Source organism: Schistocerca piceifrons, chromosome 4 (assembly GCF_021461385.2).
Source record: "Schistocerca piceifrons isolate TAMUIC-IGC-003096 chromosome 4, iqSchPice1.1, whole genome shotgun sequence".
Taxonomy (NCBI): Eukaryota; Metazoa; Arthropoda; class Insecta; order Orthoptera; family Acrididae; genus Schistocerca; species Schistocerca piceifrons.
The window spans coordinates 743363239-743389326 of record NC_060141.1 but is presented as its reverse complement, the minus strand read 5'-3'; the positions used below and the strand labels follow the sequence as shown (position 1 = coordinate 743389326).

Sequence of the window (26088 nt, the reverse complement as noted above, 5' to 3'; positions counted from 1 at the left end):
GCTGGCTTGGTTGTCAGTTGACTGGAAGGCCATCCTCCGTGCAGAACACGACTGTAACGACGTCAGTTGACAGTTTGTATGATTATATCATGAATTAGACACAGGGCGGGGAAACAGCAGTTGTTTTCATTTTGGACACCAGTGTGCTTTTCAGGCGTCTTCTCTGTGCCCTACTGCACCGTCTGTGACTGTGTACACAGCGGTTGTGGATATGGGTCTACCCTGCAAACTTTACCCCACTCCAATATTGCCCTGTCACCATTGCTGGCTTGGTTGTCAGTTGACTGGAGGGCCTTCCTCCGCGCAGATCACGACTGTAACGACGTCAGTTGACAGTTTGTATGATTATATCATGAATTAGACACAGGGCGGGGAAACAGCAGTTGTTTTCATTTTGGACACCAGTGTGCTTTACAGGCGTCTTCTCTGTGCCCTACTGCACCGTCTGTGACTGTGTACACAGCAATTGTGGATATGGATTTACCCTGCAAACATTACCCCGCTTCAATAGTGCCCTGACACCATTGCTGGGTTGGTTGTCAGTTGACCGGAAGGCCATCCTCCGTGCAGATCACGACTGTAACGACGTCAGTTAGTTTGTATGATTATATCATGAATTAGACACAGGGCGGGGAAACAGCAGTTGTTTTCATTTTGGACACCAGTGTGCTTTTTAGGCGTCTTCTCTGTGCCCTACTGCACCGTCTGTGACTGTGTACACAGCGATTGTGGGTATAGGTCTACCCTGAAAACATTACCCCGCTTCAATAGTGCCCTGACACCATTGATGGCTTGGTTGTCAGTTGACCGGAAAGCCATCCTCCGAGCGGATCGCGACTGTAACGACGTCAGTTGACAGTTTGTATGATTATATCATGAATTAGACACAGGGCGGGGAAACAGCAGTTGTTTTCATTTTGGACACCAGTGTGCTTTACAGGCGTCTTCTCTGTGCCCTACTGCACCGTCTGTGACTGTGTACACAGCGATTGTGGATATGGATTTAACCTGCAAACATTACCCCACTACAATAGTGCCCTGACACCATTGCTGGCTTGGTTGTCAGTTGACCGGAAGGCCATCCTCCGTGCAGATCACGACTGTAACGACGTCAGTTAGTTTGTATGATTATATCATGAATTAGACACAGGGCGGGGAAACAGCAGTAGTTTTCATTTTGGACACCAGTGTGCTTTTCAGGCATCTTCTCTGTGCCCTACTGCACCGTCTGTGACTGTGTACACAGCGATTGTGGATATGGGTATACCCTGCAAACATTACCCCACTTCATTAGTGCCCTGACACCATTGCTGGCTTGGTTGTCTGTTGACCGGAAAGCCATCCTCCGTGCAGAACACGACTGTAACGACGTCAGTTGACAGTTTGTATGATTATATCATGAATTAGACACAGGGCGGGGAAACAGAAGTTGTTTTCATTTTGGACACCAGTGTGCTTTTCAGGCGTCTTCTCTGTGCCCTACTGCACCGTCTGTGACTGTGTACACAGCGATTGTGGATATGGGTCTACCCTGCAAACATTACCCCACTTCAATAGTGCCCTGTCACCATTGCTGACTTGGTTGTCAGTTGACTGGAGGGCCTTCCTCCGCGCAGATCACGACTGTAACGACGTCAGTTGACAGTTTGTATGATTGTATCATGAATTAGACACAGGACGGGGAAACAGCAGTTGTTTTCATTTTAGACACCAGTGTGCTTTTCAGGCGTCATCTCTGTGCCCTACTGCACCGTCTGTGACTGTGTACACAGCAATTGTGGATATGGGTCTACCCTGCAAACATTACCCCGCTTCAACAGTGCCCTGACGCCATTACTGGCTTTGTTGTCTGTTGACCGGAGGGCCATCCTCCGTGCAGAACACGACTGTAACGACGTCAGTTGACAGTTTGTATGATTATATCATGAATTAGACACAGGGCGGGGAAACAGCAGTTGTTTTCATTTTGGACACCAGTGTGCTTTTCAGGCGTCTTCTCTGTGCCCTACTGCACCGTCTGTGACTGTGTACACAGCGATTGTGGATATGGGTCTACCCTGCAAACATTACCCCACTTCAATAGTGCCCTGTCACCATTGCTGACTTGGTTGTCAGTTGACTGGAGGGCCTTCCTCCGCGCAGATCACGACTGTAACGACGTCAGTTGACAGTTTGTATGATTATATCATGAATTAGACACAGGGCGGGGAAACAGCAGTTGTTTTCATTTTGGACACCAGTGTGCTTTACAGGCGTCTTCTCTGTGCCCTACTGCACCGTCTGTGACTGTGTACACAGCGGATGTGGATATGGATTTACCCTGCAAACATTACCCCGCTTCATTAGTGCCCTGACACCATTGCTGGCTTGGTTGTCTGTTGACCAAAAGGCCATCCTCCGTGCAGATCACGACTGTAACGACGTCAGTTAGTTTGTATGATTATATCATGAATTAGACACAGGGCGGGGAGACAGCAGTTGTTTTCATTTTGGGCACCAGTGTGCTTTTCAGGCGTCTTCTCTGTGCCCTACTGCACCGTCTGTGACTGTGTACACAGCGATTGTGGATATGGGTCTACCCTGCAAACATTACCCCGCTTCAATAGTGCCCTGACACCATTGCTGGGTTGGTTGTCTGTTGACTGGAAGGCCATCCTCCGTGCAGATCACGACTGTAACGACGTCAGTTAGTTTGTATGATTATATCATGAATTAGACACAGGGCGGGGAAACAGCAGTTGTTTTCATTTTGACACCTGTGTGCTTTGCAGGCGTCTTCTCTGAGCCCTACTGCACCGTCTGTGACTGTGTACACAGCAATTGTTGATATGGGTCAACCCTGCAAACATTACCCCGCTTCAACAGTGCCCTGACGCCATTACTGGCTTTGTTGTCTGTTGACCGGAGGGCCATCCTCCGTGCAGGACACGACTGTAACGACGTCAGTTGACAGTTTGTATGATTATATCATGAATTAGACACAGGACAGGGAAACAGCAGTTGTTATCATTTTAGACACCAGTGTGCTTTTCAGGCGTCATGTATGTGCCCTACTGCACCGTCTGTGACTGTGTACACAGCAATTGTGGATATGGGTCTACCCTGCAAACATTACCCCGCTTCAACAGTGCCCTGACGCCATTACTGGCTTTGTTGTCTGTTGACCGGAGGGCCATCCTCCGTGCAGAACACGACTGTAACGACGTCAGTTGACAGTTTGTATGATTATATCACGAATTAGACACAGGGCGGGGAAACAGCAGTTGTTTTCATTTTGGACACCAGTGTGCTTTTCAGGCGTCTCCTCTGTGCCCTACTGCACCGTCTGTGACTGTGTACACAGCGATTGTGGATATGGGTCTACCCTGCAAACATTACCCCACTTCAGTAGTGCCCTGTCACCATTGCTGGCTTGGTTGTCAGTTGACTGGAGGGCCTTCCTCCGCGCAGATCACGACTGTAACGACGTCAGTTGACAGTTTGTATGATTATATCATGAATTAGACACAGGGCGGGGAAACAGCAGTTGTTTTCATTTTGGACACCAGTGTGCTTTACAGGCGTCTTCTCTGTGCCCTACTGCACCGTCTGTGACTGTGTACACAGCGATTGTGGATATGGATTTACCCTGCAAACATTACCCCGCTTCATTAGTGCCCTGACACCATTGCTGGCTTGGTTGTCAGTTGACCGGAAGGCCATCCTCCGTGCAGATCACGACTGTAACGACGTCAGTTAATTTGTATGATTATATCATGAATTAGACACAAGGCGGGGAAACAGCAGTTGTTTTCATTTTGGACACCAGTGTGCTTTTCAGGCGTCTTCTCTGTGCCCTACTGCACCGTCTGTGACTGTGTACACAACGATTGTGGATATGGGTCTACCCTGCAAACATTACCCCGCTTCATTAGTGCCCTGACACCATTGCTGGCATGGTAGTCTGTTGACCGGAAGGCCATCCTCCGTGCAGAACACGACTGTAACGACGTCAGTTGACAGTTTGTGTGATTATATCATGAATTAGACACAGGACGGGGAAACAGCAGTTGTTTTCATTTTAGACACCAGTGTGCTTTTCAGGCGTCATCTCTGTGCCCTACTGCACCGTCTGTGACTGTGCACACAGCAATTGTGGATATGGGTCTACCCTGCAAACATTACCCCGCTTCAACAGTGCCCTGACGCCATTACTGGCTTTGATGTCTCTTGACCGGAGGGCCATCCTCCGTGCAGAACACGACTGTAACGACGTCAGTTGACAGTTTGTATGATTATATCATGAATTAGACACAGGGCGGGGAAACAGCAGTTGTTTTCATTTTGGACACCAGTGTGCTTTTCAGGCGTCTTCTCTGTGCCCTACTGCACCGTCTGTGACTGTGTACACAGCGATTGTGGATATGGGTCTGCCCTGCAAACATTACCCCACTTCAATAGTGCCCTGTCACCATTGCTGTCTTGGTTGTCAGTTGACTGGAGGGCCTTCCTCCGCGCAGATCACGACTGTAACGACGTCAGTTGACAGTTTGTATGATTATATCATGAATTAGACACAGGGCGGGGAAACAGCAGTTGTTTTCATTTTGGACACCAGTGTGCTTTACAGGCGTCTTCTCTGTGCCCTACTGCACCGTCTGTGACTGTGTACACAGCGATTGTGGATATGGATTTACCCTGCAAACATTACCCCGCTTCAATAGTGCCCTGACACCATTGCTGGCTTGGTTGTCAGTTGACCGGAAGGCCATCCTCCGTGCAGATCACGACTGTAACGACGTCAGTTAGTTTGTATGATTATATCATGAATTAGACACAGGGCGGGGAAACAGCAGTTGTTTTCATTTTGGACACCAGTGTGCTTTTCAGGCGTCTTCTCTGTGCCCTACTGCACCGTCTGTGACTGTGTACACAGCGATTGTGGATATAGGTCTACCCTCAAAACATCACCCCGCTTCAATAGTGCCCTGACACCATTGATGGCTTGGTTGTCAGTTGACCGGAAGGCCATCCTCCGTGCGGATCACGACTGTAACGACGTCAGTTGACAGTTTGTATGATTATATCATGAATTAGACACAGGGCGGGGAAACAGCAGTTGGTTCCATTTTGGACACCAGTGTGCTTTACAGGCGTCTTCTCTGTGCCCTACTGCACCGTCTGTGACTGTGTACACAGCGATTGTGAATATGGGTCTACCCTGCAAACATTGCCCCACTTCAATAGTGCCCTGACACCATTGCTGGCTTGGTTGTCAGTTGACTGGAAGGCCATCCTCCGTGCAGAACACGACTGTAACGACGTCAATTGACAGTTTGTATGATTATATCATGAATTAGACACAGGGCGGGGAAACAGCAGTTGTTTTCATTTTGGACACCAGTGTGCTTTTCAGGCGTCTTCTCTGTGCCCTACTGCACCGTCTGTGACTGTGTACACAGCGGTTGTGGATATGGGTCTACCCTGCAATCTTTACCCCACTTCAATAGTGCCCTGTCACCATTGCTGGCTTGGTTGTCAGTTGACTGGAGGGCCTCCCTCCGCGCAGATCACGACTGTAACGACGTCAGTTGACAGTTTGTATGATTATATCATGAATTAGACACAGGGCGGGGAAACAGCAGTTGTTTTCATTTTGGACACCAGTGTGCTTTACAGGCGTCTTCTCTGTGCCCTACTGCACCGTCTGTGAATGTGTACACAGCGATTGTGGATATGGGTCTACCCTGCAAACATTACCCCGCTTCATTAGTGCCCTGACACCATTGCTAGCTTGGTTGTCTGTTGACCGGAAGGCCATCCTCCGTGCAGAATACGACTGTAACGACGTCAGTTGACAGTTTGTATGATTATATCATGAATTAGACACAGGGCGGGGAAACAGCAGTTGTTTTCATTTTGGACACCAGTGTGCTTTTCAGGCGTCTTCTCTGTGCCCTACTGCACCGTCTGTGACTGTGTACACAGCGATTGTGGATATGGGTCTACCCTGCAAACATTACCCCACTTCAATAGTGCCCTGACAGTTGACTGGAGGGCCATCCTCCGCGCAGATCACGACTGTAACGACGTCAGTTGACAGTTTGTATGATTATATCATGATTTAGACACAGGGCGGAGAAACAGCAGTTGTTTTCATTTTGGACACCAGTGTGCTTTTCAGGCGTCTTCTCTGTGCCCTACTGCACCGTCTGTGACTGTGTACACAGCGATTGTGGATATGGGTCTACCCTGCAAACATTACCCCGCTTCATTAGTGCCCTGACACCATTGCTAGCTTGGTTGTCTGTTGACCGGAAGGCCATCCTTCGTGCAGAATACGACTGTAACGACGTCAGTGGACAGTTTGTATGATTATATCATGAATTAGACACAGGGCGGGGAAACAGCAGTTGTTTTCATTTTGGACACCAGTGTGCTTTTCAGGCGTCTTCTCTGTGCCCTACTGCACCGTCTGTGACTGTGTACACCGCGATTGTGGATATGGGTCTACATTGCAAACATTACCCCGATTCATTAGAGCCCTGACACCATTGCTGGCTTGGTTGTCTGTTGACCAAAAGGCCATCCTCCGTGCAGAACACGACTGTAACGACGTCAGTTGACAGTTTGTATGATTATATCATGAATTAGACACAGGGCGGGGAAACAGCAGTTGTTTTCATTTTGGACACCAGTGTGCTTTTCAGGCGTCTTCTCTGTGCCCTACTGCACCGTCTAAGACTGTGTACACAGCGATTGTGGATATGGTTCTACCCTGCAAACATTACCCCACTTCAATAGTGCCCTGTCACCATTGCTGACTTGGTTGTCAGTTGACTGGAGGGCCTTCCTCCGCGCAGATCACGACTGTAACGACGTCAGTTGACAGTTTGTATGATTATATCATGAATTAGACACAGGGCGGGGAAACAGCAGTTGTTTTCATTTTGGACACCAGTGTGCTTTACAGGCGTCTTCTCTGTGCCCTACTGCACCGTCTGTGACTGTGTACACAGCGGATGTGGATATGGATTTACCCTGCAAACATTACCCAGCTTCATTAGTGCCCTGACAGCATTGCTGGCTTGGTTCTCTGTTGACCAAAAGGCCATCCTCCGTGCAGATCACGACTGTAACGACGTCAGTTAGTTTGTATGATTATATCATGAATTAGACACAGGGCGGGGAAACAGCAGTTGTTCACATTCTGTGCACCAGTGTGCTTTTCAGGCGTCTTCTCTGTGCCCTACTGCACCGTCTGTGACTGTGTACACAGCGATTGTGGATATGGGTCTACCCTGCAAACATTACCCCGCTTCAATAGTGCCCTGACACCATTGCTGGGTTGGTTGTCTGTTGACCGGAAGGCCATCCTCCGTGCAGATCACGACTGTAACGACGTCAGTTAGTTTGTATGATTATATCATGAATTAGACACAGGGCGGGAAACAGCAGTTGTTTTCATTTTGGACACCTGTGTTCTTTGCAGGCGTCTTCTCTGTGCCCTACTGCACCGTCTGTGACTGTGTACACAGCAATTGTGGATATGGGTCTACCCTGCAAACATTACCCCGCTTCAACAGTGCCCTGAAGCCATTACTGGGTTGGTTGTCTGTTGACCGGAAGGCCATCCTCCGTGCAGATCACGACTGTAACGACGTCAGTTAGTTTGTATGATTATATCATGAATTAGACACAGGGCGGGGAAACAGCAGTAGTTTTCATTTTGGACACCAGTGTGCTTTTCAGGCATCTTCTCTGTGCCCTACTGCACCGTCTGTGACTGTGTACACAGCGATTGTGGATATGGGTATACCCTGCTAACATTACCCCACTTCATTAGTGCCCTGACACCATTGCTGGCTTGGTTGTCTGTTGACCGGAAAGCCATCCTCCGTGCAGAACACGAATGTAACGACGTCAGTTGACAGTTTGTATGATTGTATCATGAATTAGACACAGGACGGGGAAACAGCAGTTGTTTTCATTTTAGACACCAGTGTGCTTTTCAGGCGTCATCTCTGTGCCCTACTGCACCGTCTGTGACTGTGTACACAGCAATTGTGGATATGGGTCTACCCTGCAAACATTACCCCGCTTCAACAGTGCCCTGACGCCATTACTGGCTTTGTTGTCTGTTGACCGGAGGGCCATCCTCCGTGCAGAACACGACTGTAACGACGTCAGTTGACAGTTTGTATGATTATATCATGAATTAGACACAGGGCGGGGAAACAGCAGTTGTTTTCATTTTGGACACCAGTGTGCTTTTCAGGCGTCTTCTCTGTGCCCTACTGCACCGTCTGTGACTGTGTACACAGCGATTGTGGATATGGGTCTACCCTGCAAACATTACCCCACTTCAATAGTGCCCTGTCACCATTGCTGACTTGGTTGTCAGTTGACTGGAGGGCCTTCCTCCGCGCAGATCACGACTGTAACGACGTCAGTTGACAGTTTGTATGATTATATCATGAATTAGACACAGGGCGGGGAAACAGCAGTTGTTTTCATTTTGGACACCAGTGTGCTTTACAGGCGTCTTCTCTGTGCCCTACTGCACCGTCTGTGACTGTGTACACAGCGGATGTGGATATGGATTTACCCTGCAAACATTACCCCGCTTCATTAGTGCCCTGACACCATTGCTGGCTTGGTTGTCTGTTGACCAAAAGGCCATCCTCCGTGCAGATCACGACTGTAACGACGTCAGTTAGTTTGTATGATTATATCATGAATTAGACACAGGGCGGGGAGACAGCAGTTGTTTTCATTTTGGGCACCAGTGTGCTTTTCAGGCGTCTTCTCTGTGCCCTACTGCACCGTCTGTGACTGTGTACACAGCGATTGTGGATATGGGTCTACCCTGCAAACATTACCCCGCTTCAATAGTGCCCTGACACCATTGCTGGGTTGGTTGTCTGTTGACTGGAAGGCCATCCTCCGTGCAGATCACGACTGTAACGACGTCAGTTAGTTTGTATGATTATATCATGAATTAGACACAGGGCGGGGAAACAGCAGTTGTTTTCATTTTGACACCTGTGTGCTTTGCAGGCGTCTTCTCTGTGCCCTACTGCACCGTCTGTGACTGTGTACACAGCAATTGTTGATATGGGTCAACCCTGCAAACATTACCCCGCTTCAACAGTGCCCTGACGCCATTACTGGCTTTGTTGTCTGTTGACCGGAGGGCCATCCTCCGTGCAAGACACGACTGTAACGACATCAGTTGACAGTTTGTATGATTATATCATGAATTAGACACAGGACAGGGAAACAGCAGTTGTTATCATTTTAGACACCAGTGTGCTTTTCAGGCGTCATGTATGTGCCCTACTGCACCGTCTGTGACTGTGTACACAGCAATTGTGGATATGGGTCTACCCTGCAAACATTACCCCGCTTCAACAGTGCCCTGACGCCATTACTGGCTTTGTTGTCTGTTGACCGGAGGGCCATCCTCCGTGCAGAACACGACTGTAACGACGTCAGTTGACAGTTTGTATGATTATATCATGAATTAGACACAGGGCGGGGAAACAGCAGTTGTTTTCATTTTGGACACCAGTGTGCTTTTCAGGCGTCTCCTCTGTGCCCTACTGCACCGTCTGTGACTGTGTACACAGCGATTGTGGATATGGGTCTACCCTGCAAACATTACCCCACTTCAGTAGTGCCCTGTCACCATTGCTGGCTTGGTTGTCAGTTGACTGGAGGGCCTTCCTCCGCGCAGATCACGACTGTAACGACGTCAGTTGACAGTTTGTATGATTATATCATGAATTAGACACAGGGCGGGGAAACAGCAGTTGTTTTCATTTTGGACACCAGTGTGCTTTACAGGCGTCTTCTCTGTGCCCTACTGCACCGTCTGTGACTGTGTACACAGCGATTGTGGATATGGATTTACCCTGCAAACATTACCCCGCTTCATTAGTGCCCTGACACCATTGCTGGCTTGGTTGTCAGTTGACCGGAAGGCCATCCTCCGTGCAGATCACGACTGTAACGACGTCAGTTAATTTGTATGATTATATCATGAATTAGACACAAGGCGGGGAAACAGCAGTTGTTTTCATTTTGGACACCAGTGTGCTTTTCAGGCGTCTTCTCTGTGCCCTACTGCACCGTCTGTGACTGTGTACACAACGATTGTGGATATGGGTCTACCCTGCAAACATTACCCCGCTTCATTAGTGCCCTGACACCATTGCTGGCATGGTAGTCTGTTGACCGGAAGGCCATCCTCCGTGCAGAACACGACTGTAACGACGTCAGTTGACAGTTTGTGTGATTATATCATGAATTAGACACAGGACGGGGAAACAGCAGTTGTTTTCATTTTAGACACCAGTGTGCTTTTCAGGCGTCATCTCTGTGCCCTACTGCACCGTCTGTGACTGTGCACACAGCAATTGTGGATATGGGTCTACCCTGCAAACATTACCCCGCTTCAACAGTGCCCTGACGCCATTACTGGCTTTGATGTCTCTTGACCGGAGGGCCATCCTCCGTGCAGAACACGACTGTAACGACGTCAGTTGACAGTTTGTATGATTATATCATGAATTAGACACAGGGCGGGGAAACAGCAGTTGTTTTCATTTTGGACACCAGTGTGCTTTTCAGGCGTCTTCTCTGTGCCCTACTGCACCGTCTGTGACTGTGTACACAGCGATTGTGGATATGGGTCTGCCCTGCAAACATTACCCCACTTCAATAGTGCCCTGTCACCATTGCTGTCTTGGTTGTCAGTTGACTGGAGGGCCTTCCTCCGCGCAGATCACGACTGTAACGACGTCAGTTGACAGTTTGTATGATTATATCATGAATTAGACACAGGGCGGGGAAACAGCAGTTGTTTTCATTTTGGACACCAGTGTGCTTTACAGGCGTCTTCTCTGTGCCCTACTGCACCGTCTGTGACTGTGTACACAGCGATTGTGGATATGGATTTACCCTGCAAACATTACCCCGCTTCAATAGTGCCCTGACACCATTGCTGGCTTGGTTGTCAGTTGACCGGAAGGCCATCCTCCGTGCAGATCACGACTGTAACGACGTCAGTTAGTTTGTATGATTATATCATGAATTAGACACAGGGCGGGGAAACAGCAGTTGTTTTCATTTTGGACACCAGTGTGCTTTTCAGGCGTCTTCTCTGTGCCCTACTGCACCGTCTGTGACTGTGTACACAGCGATTGTGGATATAGGTCTACCCTCAAAACATCACCCCGCTTCAATAGTGCCCTGACACCATTGATGGCTTGGTTGTCAGTTGACCGGAAGGCCATCCTCCGTGCGGATCACGACTGTAACGACGTCAGTTGACAGTTTGTATGATTATATCATGAATTAGACACAGGGCGGGGAAACAGCAGTTGGTTCCATTTTGGACACCAGTGTGCTTTACAGGCGTCTTCTCTGTGCCCTACTGCACCGTCTGTGACTGTGTACACAGCGATTGTGAATATGGGTCTACCCTGCAAACATTGCCCCACTTCAATAGTGCCCTGACACCATTGCTGGCTTGGTTGTCAGTTGACTGGAAGGCCATCCTCCGTGCAGAACACGACTGTAACGACGTCAATTGACAGTTTGTATGATTATATCATGAATTAGACACAGGGCGGGGAAACAGCAGTTGTTTTCATTTTGGACACCAGTGTGCTTTTCAGGCGTCTTCTCTGTGCCCTACTGCACCGTCTGTGACTGTGTACACAGCGGTTGTGGATATGGGTCTACCCTGCAATCTTTACCCCACTTCAATAGTGCCCTGTCACCATTGCTGGCTTTGTTGTCAGTTGACTGGAGGGCCTCCCTCCGCGCAGATCACGACTGTAACGACGTCAGTTGACAGTTTGTATGATTATATCATGAATTAGACACAGGGCGGGGAAACAGCAGTTGTTTTCATTTTGGACACCAGTGTGCTTTACAGGCGTCTTCTCTGTGCCCTACTGCACCGTCTGTGAATGTGTACACAGCGATTGTGGATATGGGTCTACCCTGCAAACATTACCCCGCTTCATTAGTGCCCTGACACCATTGCTAGCTTGGTTGTCTGTTGACCGGAAGGCCATCCTCCGTGCAGAATACGACTGTAACGACGTCAGTTGACAGTTTGTATGATTATATCATGAATTAGACACAGGGCGGGGAAACAGCAGTTGTTTTCATTTTGGACACCAGTGTGCTTTTCAGGCGTCTTCTCTGTGCCCTACTGCACCGTCTGTGACTGTGTACACAGCGATTGTGGATATGGGTCTACCCTGCAAACATTACCCCACTTCAATAGTGCCCTGACAGTTGACTGGAGGGCCATCCTCCGCGCAGATCACGACTGTAACGACGTCAGTTGACAGTTTGTATGATTATATCATGATTTAGACACAGGGCGGAGAAACAGCAGTTGTTTTCATTTTGGACACCAGTGTGCTTTTCAGGCGTCTTCTCTGTGCCCTACTGCACCGTCTGTGACTGTGTACACAGCGATTGTGGATATGGGTCTACCCTGCAAACATTACCCCGCTTCATTAGTGCCCTGACACCATTGCTAGCTTGGTTGTCTGTTGACCGGAAGGCCATCCTTCGTGCAGAATACGACTGTAACGACGTCAGTGGACAGTTTGTATGATTATATCATGAATTAGACACAGGGCGGGGAAACAGCAGTTGTTTTCATTTTGGACACCAGTGTGCTTTTCAGGCGTCTTCTCTGTGCCCTACTGCACCGTCTGTGACTGTGTACACCGCGATTGTGGATATGGGTCTACATTGCAAACATTACCCCGATTCATTAGTGCCCTGACACCATTGCTGGCTTGGTTGTCTGTTGACCAAAAGGCCATCCTCCGTGCAGAACACGACTGTAACGACGTCAGTTGACAGTTTGTATGATTATATCATGAATTAGACACAGGGCGGGGAAACAGCAGTTGTTTTCATTTTGGACACCAGTGTGCTTTTCAGGCGTCTTCTCTGTGCCCTACTGCACCGTCTAAGACTGTGTACACAGCGATTGTGGATATGGTTCTACCCTGCAAACATTACCCCACTTCAATAGTGCCCTGTCACCATTGCTGACTTGGTTGTCAGTTGACTGGAGGGCCTTCCTCCGCGCAGATCACGACTGTAACGACGTCAGTTGACAGTTTGTATGATTATATCATGAATTAGACACAGGGCGGGGAAACAGCAGTTGTTTTCATTTTGGACACCAGTGTGCTTTACAGGCGTCTTCTCTGTGCCCTACTGCACCGTCTGTGACTGTGTACACAGCGGATGTGGATATGGATTTACCCTGCAAACATTACCCAGCTTCATTAGTGCCCTGACAGCATTGCTGGCTTGGTTCTCTGTTGACCAAAAGGCCATCCTCCGTGCAGATCACGACTGTAACGACGTCAGTTAGTTTGTATGATTATATCATGAATTAGACACAGGGCGGGGAAACAGCAGTTGTTCACATTCTGTGCACCAGTGTGCTTTTCAGGCGTCTTCTCTGTGCCCTACTGCACCGTCTGTGACTGTGTACACAGCGATTGTGGATATGGGTCTACCCTGCAAACATTACCCCGCTTCAATAGTGCCCTGACACCATTGCTGGGTTGGTTGTCTGTTGACCGGAAGGCCATCCTCCGTGCAGATCACGACTGTAACGACGTCAGTTAGTTTGTATGATTATATCATGAATTAGACACAGGGCGGGAAACAGCAGTTGTTTTCATTTTGGACACCTGTGTTCTTTGCAGGCGTCTTCTCTGTGCCCTACTGCACCGTCTGTGACTGTGTACACAGCAATTGTGGATATGGGTCTACCCTGCAAACATTACCCCGCTTCAACAGTGCCCTGAAGCCATTACTGGCTTTGTTGTCTGTTGACCGGAGGGCCATCCTCAGTGCAGAACACGACTGTAACGACGTCAGTTGACAGTTTGTATGATTATATCATGAATTAGACACAGGACAGGGAAACAGCAGTTGTTTTCATTTTAGACACCAGTGTGCTTTTCAGGCGTCATCTCTGTGCCCTACTGCACCGTCTGTGACTGTGTACACAGCAATTGTGGATATGGGTCTACCCTGCAAACATTACCCCGCTTCAACAGTGCCCTGACGCCATTACTGGCTTTGTTGTCTGTTGACCGGAGGGCCATCCTCCGTGCAGAACACGACTGTAACGACGTCAGTTGACAGTTTGTATGATTATATCATGAATTAGACACAGGGCGGGGAAACAGCAGTTGTTTTCATTTTGGACACCAGTGTGCTTTACAGGCGTCTTCTCTGTGCCCTACTGCACCGTCTGTGACTGTGTACACAGCGATTGTGGATATGGGTCTACCCTGCTAACATTACCCCACTTCAGTAGTGCCCTGTCGCCATTGCTGGCTTGGTTGTCAGTTGACTGGAGGGCCTTCCTCCGCGCAGATCACGGCTGTAACGACGTCAGTTGACAGTTTGTATGATTATATCATGAATTAGACACAGGGCGGGGAAACAGCAGTTGTTTTCATTTTGGACACCAGTGTGCTTTTCAGGCGTCTTCTCTGTGCCCTACTGCACCGTCTGTGACTGTGTACACAGCGGTTGTGGATATGGGTCTACCCTGCAATCTTTACCCCACTTCAATAGTGCCCTGTCACCATTGCTGGCTTGGTTGTCAGTTGACTGGAGGGCCTTCCTCCGCGCAGATCACGACTGTAACGACGTCAGTTGACAGTTTGTATGATTATATCATGAATTAGACACAGGGCGGGGAAACAGCAGTTGTTTTCATTTTGGACACCAGTGTGCTTTACAGGCGTCTTCTCTGTGCCCTACTGCACCGTCTGTGACTGTGTACACAGCAATTGTGGATATGGATTTACCCTGCAAACATTACCCCTCTTCAATAGTGCCCTGACACCATTGCTGGGTTGGTTGTCAGTTGACCGGAAGGCCATCCTCCGTGCAGATCACGACTGTAACGACGTCAGTTGACAGTTTGTATGATTATATCATGAATTAGACACAGGACGGGGAAACAGCAGTTGTTTTCATTTTAGACACCAGTGTGCTTTTCAGGCGTCATCTCTGTGCCCTACTGCACCGTCTGTGACTGTGTACACAGCGATTGTGGATATGGGTCTACAATGCAAACATTACCCCACTTCAATAGTGCCCTGTCACCATTGCTGTCTTGGTTGTCAGTTGACTGGAGGGCCTTCCTCCGCACAGATCACGACTGTAACGACGTCAGTTGACAGTTTGTATGATTATATCATGAATTAGACACAGGGCGGGGAAACAACAGTTGTTTTCATTTTGGACACCAGTGTGCTTTACAGGCGTCTTCTCTGTGCCCTACTGCACCGTCTGTGACTGTGTACACAGCGATTGTGGATATGGATTTACCCTGCAAACATTACCCCGCTTCAATAGTGCCCTGACACCATTGCTGGCTTGGTTGTCAGTTGACCGGAAGGCCATCCTCCGTGCAGATCACGACTGTAACGACGTCAGTTAGTTTGTATGATTATATCATGAATTAGACACAGGGCGGGGAAACAGCAGTTGTTTTCATTTTGGACACCAGTGTGCTTTTCAGGCGTCTTCTCTGTGCCCTACTGCACCGTCTGTGACTGTGTACACAGCGATTGTGGATATAGGTCTACCCTGAAAACATTACCCCGCTTCAATAGTGCCCTGACACCATTGATGGCTTGGTTGTCAGTTGACCGGAACGCCATCCTCCGTGCGGATCGCGACTGTAACGACGTCAGTTGACAGTTTGTATGATTATATCATGAATTAGACACAGGGCGGGGAAACAGCAGTTGTTTTCGTTTTGGACACCAGTGTGCTTTACAGGCGTCTTCTCTGTGCCCTACTGCACCGTCTGTGACTGTGTACACAGCGATTGTGGATATGGATTTACCCTGCAAACATTACCCCGCTACAATAGTGCCCTGACACCATTGCTGGCTTGGTTGTCAGTTGACCGGAAGGCCATCCTCCGTGCAGATCACGACTGTAACGACGTCAGTTAGTTTGTATGATTATATCATGAATTAGACACAGGGCGGGGAAACAGCAGTTGTTTTCATTTTGGACACCAGTGTGCTTTTCAGGCGTCTTCTCTGTGCCCTACTGCACCGTCTGTGACTGTGTACACAGCGATTGTGGATATGGGTCTACCCTGCAAACATTACCCCACTTCAATAGTGCCCTGTCACCATTGCTGACTTGGTTGTCAGTTGACTGGAGGGCCTTCCTCCGCGCAGATCACGACTGTAACGACGTCAGTTGACAGTTTGTATGATTATATCATGAATTAGACACAGGGCGGGGAAACAGCAGTTGTTTTCATTTTGGACACCAGTGTGCTTTACAGGCGTCTTCTCCCGGCCCTACTGCACCGTCTGTGACTGTGTACACAGCAATTGTGGATATGGGTCTACCCTGCAAACATTACCGCGCTTCAACAGTGCCCTGACGCCATTACTGGCTTTGTTGTCTGTTGACCGGAGGGCCATCCTCCGTGCAGAACACGACTGTAACGATGTCAGTTGACAGTTTGTATGATTATATCATGAATTAGACACAGGGCGGGGAAGCAGCAGTTGTTTTCATTTTGGACACCAGTGTGCTTTTCAGGCGTCTTCTCTGTGCCCTACTGCACCGTCTGTGACTGTGTACACAGCGATTGTGGATATGGGTCTACCCTGCAAACATTACCCCACTTCAATAGTGCCCTGTCACCATTGCTGACTTGGTTGTCAGTTGACTGGAGGGCCTTCCTCCGCGCAGATCACGACTGTAACGACGTCAGTTGACAGTTTGTATGATTATATCATGAATTAGACACAGGGCGGGGAAACAGCAGTTGTTTTCATTTTGGACACCAGTGTGCTTTACAGGCGTCTTCTCTGTGCCCTACTGCACCGTCTGTGACTGTGTACACAGCGGATGTGGATATGGATTTACCCTGCAAACATTACCCCGCTTCAACAGTGCCCTGACACCATTGCTGGCTTGGTTCTCTGTTGACCAAAAGGCCATCCTCCGTGCAGATCACGACTGTGACGACGTCAGTTAGTTTGTATGATTATATCATGATTTAGACACAGGGCGGGGAAACAGCAGTTGTTTTCATTTTGGGCACCAGTGTGCTTTTCAGGCGTCTTCTCTGTGCCCTACTGCACCGTCTGTGACTGTGTACACAGCGATTGTGGATATGGGTCTACCCTGCAAAAATTACCCCGCTTCAATAGTGCCCTGACACCATTGCTGGGTTGGTTGTCTGTTGACCGGAAGGCCATCCTCCGTGGAGATCACGACTGTAACGACGTCAGTTAGTTTGTATGATTATATACTGAATTAGACACAGGGTGGGGAAACAGCAGTTGTTTTCATTTTGGACACCATTGTGCTTTGCAGGCGTCTTCTCTGTGCCCTACTGCACCGTCTGTGACTGTGTACACAGCAATTGTGGATATGGGTCTACCCTGCAAACATTACCCCGCTTCAACAGTGCCCTGACGCCATTACTGGCTTTGTTGTCTGTTGACCGGAGGGCCATCCTCCGTGCAGAACACGACTGTAACGACGTCAGTTGACAGTTTGTATGATTATATCATGAATTAGACACAGGACAGGGAAACAGCAGTTGTTTTCATTTTAGACACCAGTGTGCTTTTCAGGCGTCATCTCTGTGCCCTACTGCACCGTCTGTGACTGTGTACACAGCAATTGTGGATATGGGTCTACCCTGCAAACATTACCCCGCTTCAACAGTGCCCTGACGCCATTACTGGCTTTGTTGTCTGTTGACCGGAGGGCCATCCTCCGTGCAGAACACGACTGTAACGACGTCAGTTGACAGTTTGTATGATTATATCATGAATTAGACACAGGGCGGGGAAACAGCAGTTGTTTTCATTTTGGACACCAGTGTGCTTTTCAGGCGTCTTCTCTGTGCCCTACTGCACCGTCTGTGACTGTGTACACAGCGATTGTGGATATGGGTCTACCCTGCTAACATTACCCCACCTCAGTAGTGCCCTGTCACCATTGCTGGCTTGGTTGTCAGTTGACTGGAGGGCCTTCCTCCGCACAGATCACGACTGTAACGACGTCAGTTGACAGTTTGTATGATTATATCACGAATTAGACACAGGGCGGGGAAACAGCAGTTGTTTTCATTTTGGACACCAGTGTGCTTTTCAGGCGTCTTCTCTGTGCCCTACTGCACCGTCTGTGACTGTGTACACAGCGATTGTGGATATGGGTCTACCCTGCAAACATTACCCCGCTTCAATAGTGCCCTGACACCATTGCTGGCTTGGTTGTCAGTTGACTGGAAGGCCATCCTCCGTGCAGATCACGACTGTAACGACGTCAGTTAGTTTGTATGATTATATCATGAATTAGACACAGGGCGGGGAAACAGCAGTTGTTTTCATTTTGGACAGCAGTGTGCTTTTCAGGCGTCTTCTCTGTGCCCTACTGCACCGTCTGTGACTGTGTACACAGCGATTGTGGATATGGGTCTACCCTGCAAACATTACCCCGCTTCAATAGTGCCCTGACACCATTGCTGGCTTGGTTGTCAGTTGACCGGAAGGCCATCCTCCGTGCAGATCACGACTGTAACGACGTCAGTTAGTTTGTATGATTATATCATGAATTAGACACAGGGCGGGGAAACAGCAGTTGTTTTCATTTTGGACACCAGTGTGCTTTTCCGGCGTCTTATCTGTGCCCTACTGCACCGTCTGTGACTGTATACACAGCGATTGTGGATATGGGTCTACCCTGCAAACATTACCCCACTTCAATAGTGCTCTGACGCCATTGCTGGCTTGGTTGTCTGTTGACCGGAAGGCCATCCTCCGTGCAGAACACGACTGTAACGACGTCAGTTGACAGTTTGTATGATTGCATCATGAATTAAACACAGGACGGGAAAACAGCAGTTTCTTGTTTTAATTTTGGACTCCATTGTGCTTTTCAGAAATCTAGGAATATGGAATCTTCATGTTGCTCTTCATCTACAGTTCTCAGGTTACCATGCGAGATTAGGGCAAGCAGAATTTCGCAAAACCTGTTTTCCGAACAGTGCTGATTCGCGGCCTTATCTTTCCTTCTTACGGAACTTTGTTATATTCGAACTGAGAATATGTGCAAGAATTGTGCAGGAAACCAATGTTGAAGATGTTAATTTCGTGGGTTCGTTCTTTAACTCTACTAATAAATAGGGGGTCACCTGCACTTTTTCGACTCACTTGTGACTTTGCGCTGGGCGAGAGATTCGCGATAAATGCTATCTAAGTAGCGGGCCAATACCTCAGAGTATTCTTTGTGAAACAGAACTGGGATTCCATTCGGACCAGGAGACTTATTTCTTTCCAACTCCTTCAACTGTTTCTCTCTGTGAGAGTTGGATGTTACTATGTCACCCATACGCTAGTATGTGCGACGTTGAATGTTTGTAACATTCTCCTGTGTGGCAGAGTTCTTGAACGCAAAACTTAAAATTTCAGCTTTCCTTTTGCTGTCTACTACTGCCACACCAGACTTGTCAACTAATACCTGGTTAGAAGTTTTAGATCCCCTTAGCTATGTTAGGTAGCACCAGAATTTACTCGGGTTCTCGGCAAGATCTTTTGCTGACATGTGGATAGCTGTTGTATGCTTCGTCCATCATCTCTTCACAGATGCACTAATCTCTACTGCCGCGCGGGATTAGCCGAGCGGTCTTAGGCGCTGCAGTCACGGACTGTGCGGCTGGTCCTGGCGGAGGTTCGAGTCCTCCCTCGGGCATGGGTGTGTGTTTGTCCTTAGGATGATTTAGGTTAAGTAGTGTGTAAGATTAGGGACTGATGGCCTTAGCAGTTAAGTCCCATAAGATTTCACACACACTAATCTCTACTAACTTTTGCCTGTCGTCATTTGCGCGTTCTATTTTGAACCGAGAGTGCAATAGCCTGTACTTCCCCAGCATTTTCCGTATTTCTTTGTTAAACCACGGTGGGTCCTTCCCACCCTTAACCCACCTGCTCTGCACATACTTGTCAAGAACAAAATTTACAATTGGTTCAAGCTTTGTCCATAGTTCTTCCACGTCCACCGTACTGGAATTAAATGATGCCAATGCTAACAACTGCCTGTTTGCTCTTTCTGGAAAAAAACACTCTTTTATTCTCGATAGATTACATCACGGCCACTAAAACCTGTCTCTATACTCAAGCAGTCGAGAAGGTCAGTCCTGTTTGTAGCGACAAGGTCAAAAATATTTCCACTGCGTGTGGCCTGTCGAAATAGCTGCTCATGACAGTTTTCAAAATATGTGTTCAAAAATAGTTCTCAAGGCTGTCTGTAACCCCTGAAATGCATCAATAGTCGTCCCAGTCTATACTCGATATTTCCGCGCTACTGACGGTAAACTTTCTTTGAATGGCTCTAGGGCTGTAACAGCGGAATTTTGTGGTCGGCAAAAACACGTTATATTGAACTTGGTTCCAAGTACACCTGTTAGAGGCAACCAGATAATATTACTTTGAAGCAGCTTACGAGTGCGGTAAACCGTATTCGAACAAATGACTACCATTAACATACGTAGCTGCCAGGTGACCTTCGAGACAGATTTTTGATCGAATGTATTCATATTCATTCAATGCGCAATTCTAAGAAGAAGAAAAAACCGCTCCACGAAGGAATTGTACGAATGGGACAGAAATCAGTAAAAGCGACATACACGTACTGAAATACAAATGATTACAATTCCTGAAAAATTGGATGATTTATTCAAAAGCTTCACAAACTGAACAAGTCAGTAACGCATCAGTCCATCTCTCGACATTAAGTATGCAGTTATTCGTCTTGGCACTGATTTGTAGAAATGTTGGATGTCCTGAGGGATTTTGTACCTAATCCTATCCAGTTGGCGCTCTAGATCGTCAAAATATTGAGCTGGTTGGAGAGCCCTGCCCATAAATCCCGAAACGTCTCTTTAAGTGAGTCTAAAACTGTCGAATCGGGTGACCAGTAAAAACATTCAACAGTAACCTTACTTCATTTAGACCTTCGACATCTCCTGTCAAGTCAACGTCATGGCAATCTTTGATACTACTGGAGTCGAGTAACAGAGTGGTGAGGAATACTACTGGAGCTAGTATAGAGCCGTGAGGTATCATGTTGCTTTGCTGTGAGCAGGCGCCTATCGTTGTGCCGGCGCGCCGCCCTGCCGCAGAAGAGAGAGCCGTCGCCCCCCTCTGCCCCCCCCCCCACCCTGCCCCCGGCCGCCCTATAAACTGAGCTCTCGCCAGATCCCGTGCTGCGTGCTGCCTGCTGCCCGTGACGCGGCCATCGATCCCGCGAGCCGGCTCAGCCTGAAGGCGAGAACTCGGGCAGCCTCCGCGCTGTGCCGACTTCCACAAGAGGCGTCGCTCCAGTCGCTGCCGCTGGCACTGACGTCGAGGAGGCTGCGTGCACTACATCCATTCTCAAGCATTCCGCCTCTGCTCGTCGTAATTAAACAGCGACAGGCTAGTGGAACGTTTGTGGCGTCAGCCTGGAACGGCTGAAGCAGTACTCATGAGAAAATAGAACTGGCAGACGAAATGGTCGAACACGTAATGTACATTATAAATTTTACTAGTCCTATAACTAAGAAGAGAAGAACATGTTAGGGCAACATTAACGTGCCACACGCCTAAATATCGCAGAGAAGTGCACCTGCAAAAGCGGAAAAACTGTTCGTATTGTCGGTAGAAATAGGAACTCATTATATGCCACCCATCATTGCACTACAAAAACCAAACCTGATTTACAGTCTCGAAACACAGCTATGTACTGGGGTATGTATAGATCCTTAATTTACATATACGACTAGAGCCACTGCAATATTTGTAACCCACAGACACAGATGCCGATGCTTTTCCTGAACAGGGCCACGTAGTTTCAGGAAACAGTATTCGTTAAAAACAGTCTTGGTTGCCATTTTAGTTTTCTTATATTTCAACTACGCGTTTCGCCTTATTTAGGCATCTTCAGGTTGATCTTAATTTGATATTCCTTAGAACGATCTTTTAGACAGTGTAGCCAAAGGGCATCGTCGAATACATCAGGCCAACATCGCCTTCGCTAAATTCAGCAAAAACTTTTCTAGATGGACGCGAGTGACTCCAAGACCTGCATAAAGCGTTCCCGTTAAAAGGAAATCATAGAGGTGGTTCTGTATTAGTGCTCAACACTAGCACACCTGATCCCCATCTTATTCCATATTTGCTTCTGTGAACGGGAACGCCTTATGCAGGTCTTGGAGTCACTCGCGTCCATCTAGAAAAGTTTTTACTGAGTTTAGCGAACGCGATGTTGGCATGATGTATTCGACGATACCCTTTGGCTGTACTGTCTAAAGGATCGTTCTAAGAAATACCAAATTAAGATCAACCTGAAGATGCCTAGATAAGGCGAAACGCGCAGTTGAAAAAAAAAAAAAAAACTAAAATTGCATCCAAGACTGTTTTTGACCAATACTGTTGAGCACTGGTTTGCTGTATGCCACATATTAATTGGAAGAACTTCAAGAAACATTAATACTTGTGCCGTAAAACATCATGAGAAGGTATAAGCTAATCAAGGCTATAGACGTGTTACGTGACTGCGCATTTAATTTTCGTTTTAGCAATGCGTGGCAAAAATAAGGTTACTTTCGCTAAAAACGTAAAATCAATGGCAAATTCACAGCCACGAAACCCTGCTGCGCCCTTGAATGATGTATAGCTCTTAGAAATACGTTGCGTGTAAGTCCGAAGCTCTGTTTCTGCGGTAGTCAGTACTGCATTCGTTGTCGCATGTGTTAATTTCTGATCCTACGTGCATATTGAGCTACGTCTGTACGGAATGTGTATTTCGTTATGTATATAATTTTTTGTTCAAATTCATGTCTCTCGACTAGCGTCAGACTAGACGGGAGAGAAGACTTTACACAATGAATGCATTACGAAGTACACATTCTACATGGATTTATCAATCACGTAGATTCTCTCTCTCTCTGACAAACTTTTTATGTTCTCACTTTCCTATTTCTCATTCTTGCAAGTTGATACACAGAAAGTCAAAAGATACATTAGTAGGTAGGAATCAGTTGTAGCGGATATACAGAGTGATCACAACATTCCTTTACCACTTACGTATTATACAGACATTAGCGAATTGTTACTTCTTATTGTTGCAGGTGCCGATGAACGTCGGGTGAGTCCTCTTACACTACAGAACATGCATCGAAATGCTCACGTGGGTTCACGAACGACCCCATACAGGAAAATCGGTGAGAGATATTGAACATGATTTGACCATAAGGTTTCAGAAACCTTCACAGCCAAAATCAACAGTTTTACGATGGGACAAAAAGCTCTTTATAACTGGCTGCATAATAGATAACCCCGCTCAGAACGACCATCAACATGACTGGAAAAGGGCGTGGAAACTACAGCGTCTGTCAAACCTTTGCCAAAAGTGTCCATGCGTAAGAGGTCAGAGCAACTGGCAATTCCATACTCGACATTACAGGTATGTATTAAAAATAATTTGAAGTTTAAAGCATTTGAACATTCGTTTGTAAAAAACTGAATGATAATGACACTCAAAAAAAGTCATCAGAATCGTGGTCTAGTGCTCGACGTCTTCACAACTCTTCCTTCATGGGGAAATGTGTATTTCTCGGACAAATGTGCACTACATAGCAGTGAAAAAGAGAGAAACATTCATTTCTGTGGTAAAAGAAATCAACATTTTTGTGGAGAAGTTGAACACAACCCACCATATGTCATGATCTGGACTGTAATATCTGCAACCCACTTGGAAAGTCCATATTTCTTTGATTGTACTGTGAATCACATTACGTCCATATTTCTTTGACTGTGCTGTGAATCACATTGCGTATCTCAGCACCTAACGTGATTGTCTCATCCACATTTGCAATATAGAAAACTGCTTGGTTGTGTATGGTTCGAGCAGGACGGACCATCTGCCCATTATGCTCTCGCCATTAGAGAATACCTCAATGAGATATTTCCTGATAAATGGACTGGATGTGGTTCTGCCCATATGCCTACATCTTTGGAGCTACCACCGACTATCTCAGTAAGGTATTTCCTCGTGTTCACTTTTCGAGTAGCCCGGCCGAAGTCCTGATTTGTCAGATTGCGGTAGGGATTCATTAGCAGGAGGTTGCTGCCACACGGTACGAGACAGCAGACAAGGATGCTGTTAGACTTGCATTTGCTGTCATTACACCAGCAATGTTGAGGAGAATTCCACATCGAACACGGTGGAGAACCGTACTGTGTTATGAGGACGACGGTATAGATACGGAAACTCTGGAATAAGCAACAAATAGTATTCACAGTACGCCAAAGTTGTCCATTGCCATGTTCCCTCATATAATACATTGCGTCCGTCTACTAATATGTGGACACGAGACAGGGGGTAATAGGACTTCATGATCACTCTGTACACTGATGTTAAAGCGGTAATAATCGTTACTGACAGGAGCCCTGTGACGGGGAAGACTGCAGAGCTACGTAGGACACGTTTGGCTTCCAGCGTCCCAGAAAATGTAAAAGTCAAACTGAACTACAGAATCCTATTCCTGCACCTGAGTCTCCATTTTCCCTTCCCTTATAACTTGAAATTCACTTTTGATAAATACTTCGTCCGTTTAGCCACCCATGTTGTTAGTGTATTTCCTCTTTTCCTACGTGTTGCTTCCCAAACTCTTTCAACAGTTTAATCCATATTTATCGTGAATTAGCGTCAAGCAAATCTTTCCCTATTCAGTCTGATTTCAACTCATATTCTCCTCTTGATCAGATACAATTATTCCTTACGCCTTCACAGCCATATTCCACAACGTACGACACAATATTTTGCTCCAAATTTTCTCTCTTGTTTCATTAATTTTTCTGTATCATTTGTTTGTCGTCCTGTATCGTTTCATCTTCGCAGCCATATAGAGAACTACAATGCTCACTGCTGCGTTGTAGCATCTGAGCTTTGCATGTTTAGAAACATTCTTTATATCGTACACATCAAGGATACTGATCCTATCTCCTCTGTCCTGTCTTTTATGTCCTCACCACTTCTATGTTTTCTTGTTATGTACGAGAGTGCTGAAATGTAATGCCGCAGAATTTATGTGAAAACTCTTAAAGCTTTCTAAAGAAAACAAACGTTTTTACCTTCCTGCATCTTTATTCTACATGTCTGCATATTTATTTCTCAACATAGTCACACTGGTGACGAAAATATTTTCCCCAAGAAAAGACCAGTTCGTTGATACCGTCGCTGTAGAATGTTGGACTTTGTTGATGAAGCTACAACTTCACCTCAACTTGAACCGCTATATCAGTATCAAAGTGATGTCCTTGAATGGGCTGTTTGGAACAAACAACAATCGGATAGGGTCCAGTATGGACTTTATGGTGAATGACTGATGACAGTGAAGCGAAGACATCGGATTTATGCAGATGTCGCAGCGCTCGTGTGTGGTCTAACATAGTCATGAGTGGACGAACTCTTCCTATTCGAAACTCGAGTGCAGCCCGCTGTTTCTCACGCAACGACATAGTTACATTACACACCACCATGTTACACGTTACAATTTGGACCCCTCTAGCAGTAGAGGGCTATAAATATGTAGACATGAAGAGCAAAAGTGTAGGATGACAGTAAAGTCTGTTTTATTTAGAATACTTTCAGAGTTTTCACATAAATAATGCAGAGGCATTATTTTTCAGCATGCCCTTGTATTTTCCCAGCTACAGTTGGTCCAGCTTTACCATGATGTCTTTAATGTTTCTCAGTCCCCACTAAAGTTCCGTGTCTTTTTCTTTTTTCTAGGTGATCCCAAATACCACCGTTTTTGGATATCTTCTTTAGGATGCTCGGAAGTTTTCTATGGCTCTTCTTCCGTCTCACATCCTATCGCTATGTCGTCTGCCAAGTTATAGACCCCAGTCTCCACTCCCTACAACACCGAGCGTCTATGGTATTCCCATTTGATAAGTTAGTACTCCTCATCGTCTGATCACTTCGTGCAGCGCTGCTCTG

The 26088-nt window shown here is 47.1% G+C and overlaps 1 protein-coding gene across 1 annotated transcript in view; it reads left to right on the top strand.

Moving 5' to 3' along the window:
* The window catches only part of LOC124796143 (serine/arginine repetitive matrix protein 1-like), a 61153-nt gene extending 39596 nt beyond the window's left edge, over nt 1-21557 (top strand). Inside the window, exon 2 of the mRNA XM_047260235.1 lies at nt 21187-21557. Coding sequence (XP_047116191.1) covers nt 21187-21557 — 371 coding nt within the window. The remainder of the gene's footprint in view (nt 1-21186) is intronic.
* The last annotated feature ends 4531 nt before the right edge of the window (nt 21558-26088 follow it).